At 41.3% G+C, this 19,165-nt stretch overlaps 1 protein-coding gene across 24 annotated transcripts in view; it reads left to right on the forward strand.

Moving 5' to 3' along the window:
• SNAP91 (synaptosome associated protein 91) overlaps window positions 1-7,593 on the forward strand; it is a 64,388-nt gene extending 56,795 nt beyond the window's left edge. For 11 of the 24 annotated variants that reach the window (XM_039569067.1, XM_039569066.1, XM_039569068.1 and 8 more), the window contains 6 exons: window positions 576-687; window positions 1,552-1,575; window positions 3,091-3,174; window positions 3,245-3,349; window positions 4,814-4,914; window positions 6,166-7,593. In XM_039569067.1, the coding sequence (XP_039425001.1) occupies window positions 576-687; window positions 1,552-1,575; window positions 3,091-3,174; window positions 3,245-3,349; window positions 4,814-4,906 (418 nt within the window). In that variant the 3' untranslated portion in view covers window positions 4,907-4,914; window positions 6,166-7,593. The remainder of the gene's footprint in view (window positions 1-575; window positions 688-1,551; window positions 1,576-3,090; window positions 3,175-3,244; window positions 3,350-4,813; window positions 4,915-6,165) is intronic. The other 13 variants (XM_010404726.3, XM_010404732.3, XM_019287467.2 and 10 more) reach the window with 3 other exon arrangements.
• Window positions 7,594-19,165: the final 11,572 nt, after the last annotated feature.

Raw genomic sequence — 19,165 nt, forward strand, 5'->3', positions numbered from 1 at the left:
GTTTAGCCCCAAAATGTAGCTTCCTTCCTTCTACTTTGTTCAAATAGTGTATTTTATTCTGGGTAGAGCAGCCTCTAACAAAACCTGGTTTTGCAACAGCCCTGTTATTCTGTGAATGATTTGTTTGTCTTGTATCTATCAACTTTTTGCAGAACTGAATACTTTCCTTCTTCAGCTGTCTGAGCAAGATTTCCAGCACTGAAATGGCCTTTCAAAGACATCTAGCAGGCAGCTCTCCTGCCTGGCCCCAGTAGAATAGGCAGTAGCAGTCCCTCTTCCTACTTTGCAAGGGTATATGCGATATGTTACCTTCAGTCAATACTAAGTAAAACTTCTCTTTAATTCTCACCACAAAGGCCATAACCATGTAACTGACTTCAGCATAGAGTGTTCTGGTGTCCACTGCTAACAACCCTTGAAACTGAGTGTCACTAAAAGTATATCTTTCTGTTAATAACTACATACACCATAAGCTAATGTAGCTGCACGTCTAATGCTAATGTGTGCTGCAACTGGTTTTGATTTTCACTGTGGAAGTATGCAAATAATAGCCTGCCTCTCTCCCTCTCTGTTAGGGGAGACCTTCAGTGGAATGCTGGAGAGAAAAAGTTAACAGGAGGAGCGAACTGGCAGCCAAAAGTAGCACCTGCAACCTGGTCGACTGGTGGTGTCCCAGGTGGTCCACTGGTAGGTGGTTAATCCATAGACAACACTGGTATTGGACTTGCAGTATTTGATGAGACTGTGCAAGCATACATGTAGGCACTGCTCCAGTCTACTGAGGCTAAACAGTTTGCCTCAGTGTAAATTATATGAGTGTTTCAAGTCAGACTTTTTAAGAACAGATTTACAGCTGGTATAAATAAACCCTCGAGTAGTAAATGAAAAATACACTAGTGTATGTATCAAGATACTGCTCTACATGTACATTTAATACCTGTGGGCATTTCCAAGTGTGTGATTAGCCATGTAAGCCTTGCCAGGATCAGGCCCAGGTCAAGTACCCAAAATAAAACACTATCGATCCACAGCTGACGTATTATAAGGAGAGAAAATAGATAGGTTTTTCCCAAGTTTTATTGAATGAAGTAGATCAAAAGACTACACAGTATTCATACTGATCAGGTAACTGATGTAGATCAAGAGTGGGTAGCTTATTTAGGAGGGTAAAGCAGTTGGGAAAGGTGAGATTACCCTGTAAAAAAGCATCAGAAGGCACTAATTTTGAGAGAAGAGGGTCAAATTGAGCTAAAAATCTAAAATTGGCACAAGAGCAACTTGATCATGAATAAGCTACAAAAGTAATCTGAAGAGGGGTCGTAACTCATCAAATGTCTCACAAGGCTTAAAACAGCCTCCATTTGAACCAGGTTGTGTTGGCAAAGGGAAGAAAGAACTCTGAAGGGGGGCCATGACCAATTCAGTTCCTTGCTGCCACATCCAGGTGTTAACAAGACCCTGAGCATGTTCCATAACCTTATGGAAGATACAAGAATTCCCTGTACTTCACTTAATGTGTTAGTTGTAACGTCAACTTTTTTTTCTTAATAGAAAGGCTGGGCAGTACTGTACAGTGTAAGTGAATTTTTTTTGATCTCTTACTGCACTTACTAAACATGAAGATACTAACAGCACCTCACCTGCACTACAGTTATTACTGCTGGCTTAAAACTAGCTAGAAGCTTCTAACATGGCTCCTCTTGGACTGTCTGTCCAACAGGCAATTCTCAGCCAATGGGTTGAGTATGGTAGTAGTGATTAACCATTTCTGTACTGTAAGCTTGAAAATGATGTCTCCACTGCTTTACTTGGATGTGAACTACCTGATGACTTGTACTGGCTGAAATTTCGAGCTTCTGTAGCATCAGCCTGATCTTGTAGTGATTTTATCATCTGATAAGTAACTGGTTTTTCTGGAAGCTGGGTGGTTTTGATAGCATTTCATGAAATATATGTGTTGTATATATTTCTTAAAAATCATGCACTTAGGTACTTTTTGAATCCAAAGAAACCCACGTCTGCAGGCAGAGTAAATATGAAGGCAAAAATGAAGCTTTTCTTCATGTCACTGTTGAACCACTTAAGTTTTGGTCTCTTCTTCCCTTCCTTGTGACCTTTCAATTCCAGGTTTAAAATCAGCAGAATCACATCAAAGCCCATTCCGTCAAGTGACCTAGTGCTTAGAGGCAAAAGCAGATTCAGTTTGTGTGGCCATTTTCTTGGCATCTGCCTAATTGGATGTTGAGCTACAATGTGTTCCTGTAAAAGCAGTCAGATCACTGCATCTGATAGCATCAACCTGTGTGGTTTAATTTCTTGCTTTACATACTTGAATGTCCAGATCTTGGTTTTAGTTTGGGGACTCTCTTAGCACAGTACACTTTTTAACTGAAATGCTCCCCAGAAAACCTTCAGACTGGAATAGAGTTCATAAACTAACAGTTCTCTCTTCCTGAATTCTAGTGGAAGATAAAATTTTTCTTGCCTTGTATTATTTGAATGAAAATCATAACAAGCCCAGTGTATGAATGAAAAGCATATCAAGATAAACTAAACTGTCCCTTGTAAAGTATGTAATGATTCTGATCCTGGTTTAAGTGTGTGAACTTATTCTTTAACTTCAATGAATCTTGGTACATAATTATTCTTTTTTTCACTGCAAACTAATTATAGCAGCTATTTCCCTTAGCTTTACAATCTGCTTAAGCTTCTACTAAAATACAGTGCTACGATAAGTGCCATAGTGTGTTAGCTGAAATTGGGATGCTTTCTTACACTCTTTAGAAGGAGGAGCAAAGTGTGCATTTTCTCGGGCCTATTTTGAGTTGTAGTCAGTAAATGCACTCTGTTCATGAAGAGAATGGAGTCTGTCATCCTTGCTTTCTTATGAAGAAACAAGCTGTGCGTAAGGACTCATTCAGCTCCCTCATTCTTTGAAGCATTGTGGTTTTGAGGCTGCATATGTGCTGCATAACAGTCCTACTTTCCAGAACAGCTTTGAGAATGCTGGAGACTCTGTGTGGTTTCCAGATGGTTGGTGCTAGATTTTTGCTCTTTTTTTGCCTTTTTTTTTTTTTAATTACTTTTTAGGCGGGAGCTGTGCCTCCAGCAAGTGCTGTTCCAGCCGCAGGAGGTACTCCACCTGTCCCACAGCCAGGAGCAGCATTTGGGATGGTGAGTCTCTTTCGCTACACTGCTCTCCTTCCCTCCCCCAGACCCCTGCTGACTCGGTGTTGGTTTCCAGCCCCCAGCAGGTGCAGGGGTGCCCATGATGCCCCAACAGCCGGTCATGTACGGGCAGCCGATGATGAGGCCCCCCTTTGGAGCCGCCACTGGCCCTGGTGTACAGGTGAGCCTTGCTGCTACATGAATGTTTAATTGCTCTCCACGTCACTAGGAAGTAGCTTGTGTGTGTGCATTGTCTCAGCTCAACTCTAGCTCTAGGTCTGTAAATGAGATGTAGTAAAGGATCAGCTGCCTGCCTTGCTGCAGATCACATGAACCACCTTGATTTTTTATTTCAGTTGCCTTGTATGAGACCAGTGGAACGAGTTTGAAAATCTCCTACAGCTAACTACATCTAAGATCTAGTTTTGGGTGATATTTGAGTAAAGCTCAAGGTGGAACTCATGGGCATTGCTGTTCTGTTCACAGCCTACCAAAATTTACTAAAGCTACACTCAGCAGGTGATGCAGCATAAGCTATGATGCCTGTTCCAGGCTGTTATTTCAAAGTAGAGTTTGGTTTGTAATAACACTGAAAAGGAAAGGCCCTTCCAGAGGAGAGGCAGGAAATTATTTAGCTGTAGTATTTTGCTTTTTTTAAGTCACAAGTCCATCTTGCCTTTCAAGTAAGGAGGGAGATGGAAGTTGATGCTGTAGCTGTAAAATCTCACTGGTAACCCTGGAAACCAGGCTACCCCCCTTGTATTGCAAATATTAGGCAATCAACATCTAGCGAACCACACTTCTTAAGTCAGGAACTACATTCCCAATGAAGCTTGTCAACGTTTTCTGTGTAGAAATGGAAAGAACTTGAAACTGCTCTAAGTAGGAATATATTTAGTCTTGCTTTTCCTCCCACCTTAAACTATATGTGCACTTACCAAGAATAATATTATGGGACACAGAAATTTTTTTCTAGAAGAGCGGTCATCAAGGTGCCAGGGCTACGTATAAAATACTTCTTGTGCCCTGAGTTGAGGTAGGAATGGGGAGGAGTAAGGACAGAATGGGAGAATCCTTTGACCACCACAGCCAGAAGTGTTGCATGGAACTTGAAAACTGACATTTTCTATGGGGTAACTGATGATTTTTATACCTATCAAAGGAGGAACCTAGTATAATCTAGTCATGTTTCCAGTTTGGTTTGGACTCTTATTTATATTATCAGTGTCAAGTAATTTGTACTTAACTGCCAGTCGCAGGGATTTTCAGTCGCTCCCTGCAGGATGCACTCTGCTTGCTCTGCACCTTGGTTTTTAACATCTAACAATTGTCTTGTCTTCTGTCTGGGTTGAAGATCCTAACACCATTTTGTCCTACAGGGACAGAGTGATCTGAAGCTATACTCATTCAGATCTGCAGTGTCTATAGCCTTACCTATTAAACTTGCCAAACATTGTTAACCCTGTAGTAAGGATGGAACCCAAACAATGCTTGAGCAAAACAGCACCACGCTGAACTTGCAGACAAATGAGAACTTTGTATGCTTGCAATGTGCTTGTGTGAGAACTGCTTATGTCTATCTAATGCTTGGGTATTCTTATCTGCTTTGTTTTTTTCTCCTGCCTTCCTGGCTGGCGTCTGTTAGCTTTCTCCAAGCCCAACTCCTGCTACTCAGAGCCCCAAGAAACCTCCAACAAAGGACCCATTAGCGGATCTTAACATCAAGGATTTCTTGTAAATGATAAGGTATTCTGTGACTGCCTGCTCGAGCATGTCACACTGTGGTACATGTCTGGCACACAGATGTTGTTTAGGATGAATATGACTGATAAAATCGCAGCTGTGGAGCTAGGAACATGCAGTGTAATGAAAACCAAATTCTCTGTCCACACTCTTTAACTTTAGCCTGAAAGCTTGACTCATAGATAACTTTTCCTGACAGTTGCTTTTGGCAAAAAAAAAGAAGTATCATCAATGTATAACTTCAATTTTTACCTTGTTTCCATTCAGTCCAAGGATTCATGTTTGGTTTTTTTCTTGAAATTAATACTGAAACATGTAGAATGATAACAGGGTACAAATACTGGGGGGTGGAAAAGGTGCTGAAGAAGCTTCTTCCAGTCTTGTGGGTGTTGAAAAAGATTTGGTATCATAGGTGTGAAGGTATCAAAAGGGGAAAATGTATTCTTGTCATCAAGGGAAGGTTGTTTGCATCTCTTTACTGCTACCAGCTGATGTTCTCCCCTGCCATACAATATTTCAAGGCACTGCTTTTCTGAATGCTAAGGCCATGAGGTCCTGAGCAGTGCTGTGTAGAACAATAATGGGGAAGAACAGAGGAGTAAATGTAAAGAAAAATGGAGGAGAAGCAAAAAAACAGTACTGCGTAATAGAAGGAAATAAAGGCTAAGACATTATTCTTACAGTTTTGGAGGGCCAGGTAAAAATATCAAATTGAATTAAACACTAATTGCCAATTAAAAAATAACGATGCAGAAGTAAGGTATGCATTTTATAATGAAGGCTAGAATAATGTGACTAGAATAAGGTGAGGAGAGGACAATCATTACATAACTTTAAAGCCTTCTTCATGAGTCACTTTTCTTCCTTCCTAGATCTTAATTCTAAAATTTGTCTTGAGCCCACTCTGCACTGGAGCTGGCAGCAGTGATTCAGGCTGCTCTTAGGCATCTCCCAGTCCCCGCTCCACCCTTCCCCAAATTCCAGCCCTAGGGAGGTGTACCTGGCACTTGGCAGGTACACCTCCAGGTGATGGCCAGGAGTGGAGATACACCTTCACTGCTGGGACTCACTGCTTTCAACTTGTATTTATGATAGAGAGATTCATAAGTGGCTGTGGGAAGACTGCTGCTTCACTAGAGTCTGATAGCAAATCCCCTGAGCTGTGAAGGGATGAGCAGATTTGGTGCTCTTTCTAGAACATGCTTTACTAACTCATTGTATCAGTTTTCATCCAATACTTTTCTATATTCACAGCTGCGGTTTTTCTGACTGGATGCTAAAAACGTGAGTTTGGAGTCTACAAATGGATGCTCAGAGTTTCAAAGTGAGCCACCAGTACCAAACCCAGTGCTTACTCAGACTTTCTCTTCCTCCTGAAACGTGTAGCACAGCTGTGAAAGTGAACATTAGGAATGTGTACTACCTTAGCTGTTATCCCTACTCTCTCGAAATTTGTGTACTTGGGTTATTTGTGTTTTACAATTTAAACAATGGATGTATGTTTCTGATGCCTTCTAGTGCTTTTCTGAACCTATCCCACGGGGGCAGATTATGCAGCTGTTGTTTGGTGAGCCATTTGGAGCAATGTCTGTGGTTTTGAAGGTTTCAATGTATATAACTTTTTGAGGACACCCAAAGTTTCCCTAGGCCTCTATTTCTCCTTTATCTGTTACAAAACATAGTGTGATAACACCAGATAGTAAAGAAAATACTTAAGAAATTGTGCAGAATACTTTTTTTTCCAGTCACAGGAATCTCAATTGTCATGAAAAAAAATGTTTTATTTTTGTGGCACTGTATATGTTAAAATAATTTAAACTAATATAAAGGAAAACTTCCATGACAAATACTTTTTCAATGATTTACCAAGAATGAAAAATCATATCTGAAAGAATACCATATTTATTGCTGTTTTTATTTTAAAATCTCGTTTAATTATTTAAGTTTTTGCATTTATAATTGGCATATTTATCAGTTCTTGCTAAATGCACTGAAAATTAAGTAAAGGGTCAGTTTCTATCCATGTATTTGGGAAAAAGCAACCATAGTTGTGCTGGCATTAAGGGATTTCAAATACGAGAGGACTTTTTGGTATATCTGTAGTCAAAACATTACAAGTGATGTTACCCATCTCTGTTCAGTTCTTCCGTACATCTCTTAATTTAGTGCTTACCTGTGTATGCCTTAGGATAGTGTTTTCTCATTGCCCCGAATGCGCTGTGAGTAGCTTTTGTACTATTGGTGATTAGATTTAATTCTGATCCAGAGATCCATGCCCTTTACTGTACATACTGTGTTTCTTTAATTTTTATTTGTTCTCATACTGTTTCTGCTGATGGCTTGGTGTAAGATCTTGACTCTTCAATGAGGTCACTGTTGATCAGTGTTACAAGTGGCTTGGCAGTTCTCTGTAAAAGCATATTGGGTTGGAAAGATTCACCTAAAGTCTTTCAAATGAACTATTTAATCAATGTATGGTACCATTAAAAGTGGTTGTATCTGAATTTGCTGTGGGGATAACATACACTGTAATGGGAAAGTTCTATAAAAAGCTAATTTCAAAATGGCTTTTCTTTGTATTTCAGTTTAAAAGAATCCCAAACAAAAAAACCCCCTGAAAAACAGAAAACCCCAGTGCATGTGTGCCCTCTGAGATGCAATAAACACCTTGATCAAAGTAAATATCTTGTTGCCAGTTTCATAATCATTAAGATGTTGAACACAATAATATACTTTGAGAGGAGAAAAACGTGTTTACTGATTGATGAGTCTGCTGCATATGGGTATGACTTTTATAGAATCATAGAATCATTTAGATTGGAAAAGACGTCTAAGATCATGGAGTCCAACTGTTCACCTAACACTGCCACCTCCACCACTCATCCACGTCCCTAAATGCCACACCTACAGCTTTCTGCACTCACTGCACAAGTTTTGTGGCCAATGAATTACCAAGCATGTGCTAGAGGATTGTTTTTTATGGTTTCTTTTACCTATCTGAATAACCCCATCAGTAGTTTCATTTCACTGCCATTCCCAGCTGTTTTCAGCTGTGCCCCAGTGTATGGCAACCAAGAGTAAGAGCACACTCCTGGGCACAGGAACTGCCCTGGGACCATAAAGGCCTTCCTTGGAAGGGTGCTGGGTGGAAGGGTGTGTGGGGGGCAGGGCTGCACTTGGGGGACCCCAGAACCCCCGTGTGACAGTGCCACCACCTGGCACTGCAGCATTCACAGTGCCCCAGGGCAGGAGAAAGGGGGCATTGGTTTTATATCTCAGCCTTATGATGAGCTCACAGTTGCAGCCCAATTTTCTGGATTAAAAATATGTAATGCTGAGCAAATCGCTGTGTTTCCTCACTATTGGAGCATGAAGACCCAAACAAGGTCTGTAACTGCACCCCCAGAAAGGCTCACCATGGTTTTTCCTACTCTGCCTATGTGCTGTGTCTTGCCAAATGCAGGGAATGCTCAACTTCTTAGCACTGTGTTGTGCGTGTCTTCTCAAAGTGAGGACAGCATTTTCAGAGGAGAATCATAACCAAACAAGTAAATACATTTAGACCAGTTCATTAGTGTCCTACTCAAATTGAGATAATGAGCTACTACTCACTAAATTGCAAATGAATGTTTGCAATGTCACGTGTTTCAAGGGGCCAGACCTCAGGGTGAGGGTTTTCTCCTTGCCAGGTATGTGCCCCTGCTGCAGAGTAATTGACTTTCTGCATTAGCTTCATCCATGTCCACAGCCCTTGGTCCTGATTTTGGTTAGTTTTGTCTAGATCTCATGGCCAACAGCTGTTCATGTGTGTGGTGTGTGGGGGGTGTGTGTTGGGGGGAAGGGGGTGTGTGATTTGTTATTCTGTAAACAAATAGAAGCCTGGACAAAAAGGAAGCTTGGTGGAAGAGCATCTAGAAGCTTGTTTACTGTGGGGAGTAAAACCTGTGTATTTCCCCAAATGCTGACTAAGGCTAAATAAAAATGACTTGCTCTCCCTGGCACAAAGGCATTATAAAATCTGGCTTGCAAGGGAACCACGTGGTTTTCTCCTGGCCTGTAGACAAGAACATGTTCTTGTTATCATCTGAGTTTCATCACCCAGGCACGAACGTGTCTGTGTCCTGCTATGACTAACCACTTTTCAATACAAGCTGTAGGAAGAGTGGGTGGGAAGGAGTGCTCCCATCTGTGGAGAGAAGAAACTGTCTCCTTCCCCTGCATTTTTCATGAGGGGAGGACAGATTTCAGACAGCTGATATGTCCCTTATCCAAGTTCTTGCTGTCCTGTGTGCTGGCTTCTTTAAAAGTGGGCACCTCTGGCCACTTGAGGATTTGTAGCTCACCCTTAAGCCATGAGTGCCTTAAGGAGTGGTAAACACCTGAAGAACCTGAATTCAGCTTACTGCAGAGGTTTGGAAAAAAAATCCAACTCATTCTGCAGAACTGACTCATTTTTTTGAATGTTTGGAGTTAGAATTGCCTCCTACTCCTCTTCTTTGTTCATTTGTTCATTAATTTTAATTGGCTTTATTTGAAAATTTTAGCTGTAAATGTACTGTAGCTTGAGTTGATGGCCTCTGAATTGATGCTGGTGTTTCCACAGATGAAAGCTTGGATGGTGAGAGCTAAATTGTTGTCTTCTAAGATCTTGGGAACCACCTTAGCCTTTCAGGCTGGTTGCACAAACAGGCTGCTACCTGAACTTCCATTCTTAAGATTTGGTAAGGCAGCTGCAAAGGCTAGCAACTTGCCCTAAAAACAAGCAGGAAAGTCAAGAGCAAAAGCTGTTTTGGGGTGGGGGGAAAAGAGAGGGAAAGAAGGGAAGATTTGCTTTGTAAATGTACTTGAGACTTCAGTATTATGAAGTACTACTTACTGGGGGCAGACAGCATCTAGTTCATTAAATGTCCAGTAGCCACAGCTGACATTGTTATGTCTTTGTGGCATGAACATTTGCTCCTGCCCCCCTTCCCCATCACTCATCTCAGAAAAAGAGCTGCATGCTCAAGTAACTTGCTCTGCATGGGGGAGAAAAAAAAATCACAGTAATTCTTAATGCCTAGACAAGCCAACTGAAACTTGCTGTGGTAGGAGTAGTGGCAGCGACACAAAGATAATACACTGAGTAAGTGATTCAGATCTTCCAGGACCTGAAATATAACAGAAATTTTATTAAAGTAGAAAATCTTTTTTCCATGTGTTACATACTGCTAGTGCTGTGAGCAGTGTGGGAAGTGGCAGACACTGGGTGATAATGGAGGGTTGAAGTAAGAATTTCAGAGATAGGACTACAGAAGGAGAGAGGCTATACATATTTTAAAGCAGACAGCACTGCTATTTTTTCTGCTCCAGATCTTGGCTCCTAAAGCTTAACCACCTCTTCCCTTTCCCTTAATTAAACTGTGCAAGTGGTGTGGGCAGCAGAAGCCCAATGCTTGTTTCATTTCCCAAGACATCTCTGCATGCAATTAGAGGTGTAAGAATAGTAGCCTTTGGGAGTTACCAAAAGTGGTAGATCAGAAACAGAAACTGAAACAAGTGAAGAAATGTGTGTATGGGTGTGACATCCACTGCAAGGACTAAAGAGAGCAAACATCTTCTCTGATGGTGTTGGAGAACCTGTGAAAGGGTTGGTTAATGTCCACCCTGCACAGCACTGTAAAGCACCTACATTCAAATGCTCATTCAAACATGATGAAGTTTGAGCTATATTTTCAAAATATAGTTTATTATGATGGAAGAGATTTCTCCATTTACTTCAGTATCCTAAAACCCTAAAGTAGCCATCTTTTTAAGAGGTCCTGCAGGTCCTGCCAAAGCACTCTCCCACTCTGTTGGAAGCAGAGATTTCATACCTGTTACTGCACCGGTGAAGACATGTCCTGCAAAATCTGAGCCAATTTTTCAGACTTAAATTGGTAGTTGGAGATAGGTTAGTTGTTGCCCATGAAAGTATTCAGGGACTGATGGGATCTTGGTGACACAGGGTAGGAGGGATCCTCCTCTGCCCTCTCAAGAACATCACCTTTCCATGGTCCTTGTCTGTACTTTTGCCTATCCAGGCCTGGAAAGAGGCTGACTGTGTGGGAGAGGGGATAGTATTGCATTAAGGAGGGGAAGGAGAAGAGGGCCAGGATGGATGCACTAGGGAGTGGTGTGGGGGATAGATGGTGTGTTCTTGCTCTTGGGGCTGCTGGTTGTCTGTAATTGAGGAAGACAGTGGGCACAGGAACATTGTGGGTACAGAGTGACCCCAGGGAGGGGGCAGCTCTATGCCCTCAGCCTTGTAAGCTGCTGCAGGCCTGCAGTGTGGATATTAAATGTCAGCAAAAAGATTTTGCACACAAGAACAATTTACAGCTCCATGCAGACGCTGAGCTTTAAAAGAAATAGCCTTCCATACTCTGTGTCTGCATATAAATAAAAGGGATTTTTTAAAATGCTACTGAGATGCAAGAGTAGGACAAGTTAAATTCTGAAGATAATTTTAAGATTATGCCTTATGTGTCTACGATGAGTCTGTAATTACACCTTGTCAGTCCAGGTTGATCAATCTGGAATAATCCCACTCTTGTCTCCAGCCAACTGAAAGAGCAGTATTGAATTTGTTTTGAAAAACATCAAGAGAGAAAATAGACTACTTCTCTTTTGAAACATGGAAAAACTAAGTTTTTAACAAAGGAAGAAAGAGAGGGAAAAATAGTAATACTGAGACCAGCATACTGCATAAATAGGATTGTCTTACTATCCAAATTCTGGCTTAGGTAATACAGCATCTTTGAATCTGCCTTTGCACAAAATTCACAAGGCTGCAGCCACTTTGAGATTTTGGTTTAGGATCTATTTCTGTGGACATGCCTTTGGAAGATAGAGCACATCATCCGCTTTGTGCTTGAAAAGAGATGTTTCCAGCAGTGTATTGAAATCCCCATTTCCCAGCTCACCTCCATCCCATCCTGACAGTATCCAACAGCTTGTCTAGCATCCCTGCTGCTCAGGGGTGAACAGACACACTGAGCTTTCCCACCTCTGTGTTTTGTGGGACTTGAGCTGTCCTGATTTTGAATATATATTTAATTACACAAATAAATATAGATGATTAAATACATTTAAGATTGCAGGTCGCTGGTGACTTTTCCTTGCTGCCTGGGTCCCAAGTATTGCAGTTCTCTTTGTGAAAGTTTGCGGTGTTGTGCACAAATTACTTTCCTGTCACTCTCATTTCAGAAATGGTATTGATGGAAATCCAGCTGCTTGCCTCTTTTTGTTTTCTTCAAGATTTGCTTGCATAGAATTTGCTTAAAGAACCTTTGGCTCCAAGGCAAATTGTGCTGGAAATGCACTTCTCTCTCAAAATATTTGACTGCCTGTGATTCCTTTAGGATGGCTGAAATGTTTTACTCTTTAAGGCATGGTCGAGGCCCAGACAGGGAAAGAGGCAAGGCAGCATTCAGCACACTGAACCTAATTTTGAATTGACATAAAACTCCATTAACTCCAGTTGTATACACATCACCCAGCAGTGCATCTGGGTTCATGCATGGACAGTTTTTAAGCATCTTCCTAAACTTTCGTGAAATTAAATTAGGCTGGTTATTTGGATAATTTTCTTTTCTCTTTTGAACTTTATATTTTAAAATCCAAAATATTCCCATGAAAACACTTTGTTACCATAGTCCTTGTACAGACAAGTGAGTTGACTCTCATTGATTAACTGAGACCATACAAAAAATACTGGTTTTTTTCAAAGTAGCATAAAAAGATTACAGTGACAATAAGCAGACTTTTCTATTTAAATGCTCAGCTATTTTTTAGGACTGTAAGTAGTAATTATAAAACTAACATGTGTGTGTATAATTCTCTAATGCTCCATACACTTCTTAGTCTGAGATACTAAATAAACCTATTTCTTGTGAGTAGCTCTTTAACCATGTTATGGAGGACAGGTAATACTTGTGTCCACGTACACTTAAGCCTACCTGGTTTTTCCAGTATTTTCAGTTATCTAAAAAAAGTGCACCTTGTGGCTCCTAAGTGGAGAGTGTTTTCCTGGAGGTTTTAAAACATAGCCTGACAGATTACATTCTTGATGATTACCAAGATGTAATATTAGGTCTTGATATATATGTCTTGCACATATACATTCAGTGAAGGAAAACGTAATTTAGAGAAGTGTTACACAGTTCTGTCCACCCAAAATACCGTATTTTGCATCTAGGATTGATTTCCCTGGGATTTTAGAATCCTGGAACTTATTTATTGTAATAAAGTGGCTTATGTATCTGTTAAAACATTTTGTTTCTTTAGACATTTGGCTTCATGACTGATCATCAAGATTGACTCTAATCCTACACCATCATTTAGCCTGGCTTGTGGATTTTTCAGACAGCTTTTTTTTTTTTTTTTCCCCCAGCAGGTGTTGAAGGCTGGATTTGGTGGTTTGTGCTTGTAACAGCTTTTAGAAATACCTCCAAGAATTTGCAAACATATCACTAACAACCTCCATCTTTCTTTAGATGAGGAGCATGTACTGAGAAAGGGGAAAATCATCTACATTCCATTCAGCTGGGTATTTTAGAGAAACAGAGAACTGCAGAAGAGTTGCAAGCCCTGGAAACAGTGACGCCTAAGCCAGGCTGTATCCCATGGACTGCTTCTGCCATTAGCAAGGAAAATCTCCCATCTCAAACCAGAAAATGCTGTCTTTGCTGTACCTTTACCCCTTTGAGGCTAACACAGGAATAGTCCTAACTTATATTTTAACAAATTTAACTTGTCACCACTGTAGTGTTACAAGTGGTTGCTCTGGAAATCTTATCATGAAGTAGCTGGTCTCATGTATGAAGTAATTACAACCCAGTTCAGCACAGTTTGCATGAAGAGCCTGTCATGGATGTGCTTCTGTCATTTAATGACCTTTAAAATAGCTGGCAGGCTTTGCGAATATTATTTTTCTAGTAATAAAGTTCAGCATGCCAGCTGTGCTTTTCCATTCGAAACTGAACTTACAGTGGCTGGAAACTTGAACTGTAAATCCGTATTTTGATAGATCTGTCAGAGATGGAGGAGAGACACAACAGAAATGAAATATTTTTTCCCTAGCCAAACTAAAGAGCTAAGCTGATCCAATCTGTGCTTTCCTGGGACAGACTCTAGTGTGAAATACAATATTCTTCTCTTAGCCAAAGCATTTTATTGCCAATATAAAAGATCAGTATTACTATGCATACTGTTTCATTTAAAATTTGGCTTTCTGCTACAGATAAGTGAGACCAACACAGCTTTCTGCATTCCACTGCAAAGGCAATGCATTCAGAGCACATGAAGTATCCACTTTAAGACTGCTAGGCAGAATGATAAGATAGAAATCACATATATCTACTCTATTCCCCTGCTCTAAAACCAAAATTGGGTAATACAAAGCAGATTTTTCTAGAACACCTCTGTCATTCCACAGCCTTTCCAAACACCACTGAAGAACATCATCACCTTCATCCTGAGAGAGCTGCTGGGTTTTTTTTGCTCTATTACCTGGCAACTCCTTGCTGCATGTTGAACTGTTATTTCTTCTGTCCACAGGGATACCCTCTCTGTTCTTTGCAATAGCAGTGATGGTATTTGGACAGTTATCATGGTCATGCTTTTGGTTTATGCCCTCTGTCTTCGAACTTTCCTTGCCAATCAAGTTTTCTAGATACCAGTTCAATCTTGGTTCAATCTCTGCACTCTGTTCAACTGTGGCACATTGCCTTCCCCAGCAGGATTGAACTGTTGGGCCATGGTCATCCTATGCCCCTCTGTGCTCTCAAAGACCTTCCTGGTGGGCTGTGGTTTCAACATACATTGGTTCATAGTGTGTAGCCATTTTGGAAAAAAAAATAAAAGAAGAACAGAAATAAAAATTCTAAAATGAAGTAATTTAAAAAATTTTTAAAAGAGAGAAATTTGTTTAAATAGTACCATTATAGAGCATTACTGTTGGGCTCTTTGTGAGATTAATAAGACTCAGTGCACTGCTAAATCTTTATAGAAATGGAAGAAATTTGGGAAGGAAGAGGGAAGCTGTGGGCTGACTGTCTCTCCACATGCTGCTTTTCATCTGGTTGTATTTCTTTCTGCATCAAGAATTGTCCCGGGAGAATTCAGCACACTACAGAGATAGCAGGGCAGAGTGGCTCTGGAGGAGATGGGACTATTCATCCTCCTCAGACCTTCAAATGCAGGATCCTCAAACTCTGTTTCTCCTGTGTGTGGCTTGCTCATGCACCTGGAAGGAGAGACAGAAATAAGAAGCAGCTACAGGTCTCTGGAGAGTGATGGGAGACGTGAGGGAGGAGACAGGACACAGCAGTGCATGGGCACAAGATCAGGGTCTCACAGGCTGTGACAGCATCATCAGCTCCTCTTGTGTTTGAGTATCACACTTACAACTCCACTGCTGTGTATGTCTTGTTTCTCTGGATTGCAAGCTTGAGGGCGCCCCTGCTACAGAAGCATCTGGAGCTGTGCATTTGGTGTGAGAAGCCCAGCTGTGCACTTGGGGGTCAGCAGCAAGCTGCTTGCAGGGTGATGAATGTGCCCATCTGGGGGTGTCTCCCAATAAATGTAATGATGCAAGTAGCTGGAAATGGCAGAAGGAAGAGTTTTGGATGCTTTTGATAAGGATGGTGGTAGCATTAACAGATTGAGGGCACAGGTCTCTTTTCCTTGCTAGTTGCACTCATTCATGGCATGTGTATGTGACACAGGTAGCAAGGGAAAGAAACCTGTGCAAGGAAGAGAACCATGCTGTGAATATGGAAGGGGCAATAACGAGAGGCAGGACACAGCCCTGAACTGCTCTGCTATCATGTAAAGTTTTGTGGGTATTAATGGCCAGAATACCTGGATTGTTTTTTGTTTGGTTTTTTTCAAAAACCAGTCCCATCAGTAGAAGGTTGATCATCATCAGCATCACTACTGCCTTTGTATTGCCCCAGGGCATGTAGTATTAACTGCTGAAATCCTAATACTGTAATTGGTGGAGCTGCCTAAAAATCCCTCTGCTAAGAGATCACATTGGAATCTCACTAAAAACCAAACCAAACCAAACCAAATTTTTCCATGCACACAGTCAATAGGTAGTAGAAAAAACCACTGTCAAATCTTTTTTAAGAATGGCTGTGAGTCTTCCAGTTATTTAAGCAATTATCTGCTTCATAGGCAACCTTGTTTCTCACCAGTCTTGTATCTCTGAGCTGTATCTTTATCATGTTTCTACGAGAGGCTGGTTCCACAGTGATGTTGCCAGACAAGCCTAAAAATTTAAAAATTTTGCTTTCAAATTAAGAAGAGGGAGCTGGCTTCTGGATCTAGAAATGTGACTTTTTATGTGTCTAAAAATACTTACCTGGAAGCCTAGTCTTTACCAAATTAAACAAAGAAAGCTACGTTGTGGCCTTGAAAAGTAGGTGGCTGCACTCCTCTGTCCCAAGACTGTGTAATTCTGGCTCTGTATGTGGGCTCTGACAGCTGTGGCAAGAGATGAGCATGAGGGCCAGCACAGGTGTGGCAAACAGGCTGTGCTCACAGCCCTGGCTCCACCTTGAGTGTTAAAAAAAGGCTGGAATAGGGACATAATGAAGCATGGCATTTCCTAAGTTCTTTCCAAAACTTACAGTGTTTCAAATTCGTGCTGTTTAATCGTGTCGGGGGGAAGGGAAGGGAAGGGAAGGGAAGGGAAGGGAAGGGAAGGGAAGGGAAGGGAAGGAAAGGGAAGGGAAGGGAAGGGAAGGGAAGGGAAGGGAAGGGAAGGGAAGGGAAGGGAAGGGAAGGGAAGGGAAGGGAAGGGAAGGGAAGGGAAGGGAAGGGAAGGGAAGGGAAGGGAAGGGAAGGGAAGGGAAGGGAAGGGAAGGGAAGGGAAGGGAGGTGCATTGCATATACTGGAGTATGAAGACTCTGCCTTTTCTGTAGAGTGGTGATGTTCTCTTTGGCAAATGGTATGCGAAGAAATGCTGCAGGCAAGACCTATCTGAAACATCTATAGCTGTCCTTTTCCAGGCTTTGTCCTTGGATTAGCCCTAGAAGAGTGTGCTGCTGCAACAAGACATTAGCTTAGCAGTAGGCATAAATAACTGGTCTAATAAATGTCACCCACAGCCAGCTACCGAGAAAGTTTCTGCCAGATTTCTCCAGGTGTTGAGCAGATGTGGTTCCCACACAGGCAGATATCCCTCTCAGGGATCATTTGCTTTTTATTTGATACTGTCATTACAGTGAATCTTGTGATAGGAGCCATTTACAGCCCAGTTAGTATAATTTGATTAATAGCATCAAATCACTGCTATTTTTGCAGCCATTTAAACCAGTGAAATTAAATCAATTTCCTCTGGAGAGCAGGATGTGCCTAGGAAATTGAACCCTGTGCTTGCTGCTGGGGTGCAGAGCCTGTGGCCTCTCCCTCAGTCAGCATCGGTGGCAGGAGGAGCTGTCAGGGCAGCCCAGAGCTGTTCTCTAAGGACGTCACAAGATTGTTCTTTCGGCTGGCATTCTTTCAGTGTTTACATTGACTCAAAGCTTACAAAAGCATTTCCAGCTCCAGATTTGATTTGTTGTCTTAGACCTATAAACATTGGTTTGCTTTCAGTAATTTTGCCTTTCATTCTCTGTTTGCAGCTGGTACCTTATTAGCACTTTGAAGTGGCTTCTCTTAAATAGCAACAAAAGTTCCTCATTATATAGCAATGGTTGGGCATTATTTAATTTACTTTAATTTAATTTTAGGTGTTTGGTGTTAGAGTAGAAAATGAGGTGGAAATCCAAAATGAGCACAATTTAAAAAATTAAAAAGTGGAATTCTCTCTCAGAGATAATCCAAGATAGGCAGAAAGAATGAAATGAAGTTGGAAACTGATATGAAATAATGAAATGCAATTAGTAGCAGCTGTTTTTGTGGGGTTTTTTAAGCTTGTGAACACTGGTTTCACACAGATGCCTGATTTTATCTAGTTTGAACTGGTAAGGAAAAAGCAGTTTCAAGAAGTGAAGGACTCAAGCACATCAGTTGAATGAGCAGCATTATTGGATCACAGATCACTGTTGTACCAGGTTAATTGGCAAGCAGTGAAGTAAATTGAGCAGTAAATTGAACACTGACAAAGCTACTTTCCCTTTTGAGTATTGGCTTCCTTTTTATTTCTTTGTGAGAGAAATTTACAGGTCAAAAATGGCTGGTGTATAATGTTCTATAACAAGTAAATATGTATACTATGCGATGGGTCAAATTTCCCTTCAACACTGAGCATTGTGAATGAGAGAGAATGTGATGCAGTGTTTGGTTATAAGAGCTTACTGTTTCAACTCACTGTTATTAAAAATGGCATCATACATCCTCCATGTAGATGCAGAGCAAAATGTATAAAACCTGAATTGTCAGTGGCCACATCCTTGGAAGCCTCTGTTCATATCCACTGTTTATGAAGGCCAGGTCTGAGCCCAAACTCCCAACAAGCAGCAAGAGTTTGGTAGTACAGTAGGTCCCTTTTGCTGTGGGGTGGTGGGATGGGCAACTAGCAGGTGGATTTTCTTTCACCATGTAACTCACCACCACTCTGGAATGGATCAATGTCCTGCACAGACAACCATGGCAGAAAAACCCATATGCCACGTGTAGCTATAAAGTCTCCATTGCCTTCATGCATCAACTTTTTCCCCAAATATCCCGTTGGTGCTTTTCTTAGAGGTGACTTTTGCCCCCTCTTTGTATTACTAGTAATTCCCTTTGGGGTAATCTAGCATTCTCTTTTATTATGTGTGTTTTTGGGAGGGGAAGCCCCTGCTGGTGCTCAAGGCAAGGTTGTATCCTCACCACCGTTGGTTCATTCCTGTACACAGCCAAAAATATTTAGCTGATGAATCATTCAAGAAAACACAAAGGAATTGTAAATACAAAAACTAGTGTTGCCTTTGACAATAGGAAAAGCAGAAATCACATTTTTTTCCGTTCAGTAAGGCACTGTGATTTTTTTCTGTTGTTCATGGGGTTCACCTTTGCCTTCTCTTGTCCTCTTCTTCTGCCTGTTTCAAAATGTCCACAGAGAGATACAGCCAGAAAGGGTCCATTGCTGTGTGCTGTCTCCTGGCTGCTTTCATCCTTGATTAAGCAAAGCTTTAAACAGCATTTAATCCATAAATTTGGAAATTAAAGTGGAGGGGAGGGGTGGGAGAGTGCTGCAACTGCAACCAAAGGGCAGCTGAGTAATTTGTCTGCAAACCA

This window comes from Corvus cornix, chromosome 3 (genome assembly GCF_000738735.6).
Source record: "Corvus cornix cornix isolate S_Up_H32 chromosome 3, ASM73873v5, whole genome shotgun sequence".
In the NCBI taxonomy this organism is placed as follows: domain Eukaryota; kingdom Metazoa; phylum Chordata; class Aves; order Passeriformes; family Corvidae; genus Corvus; species Corvus cornix.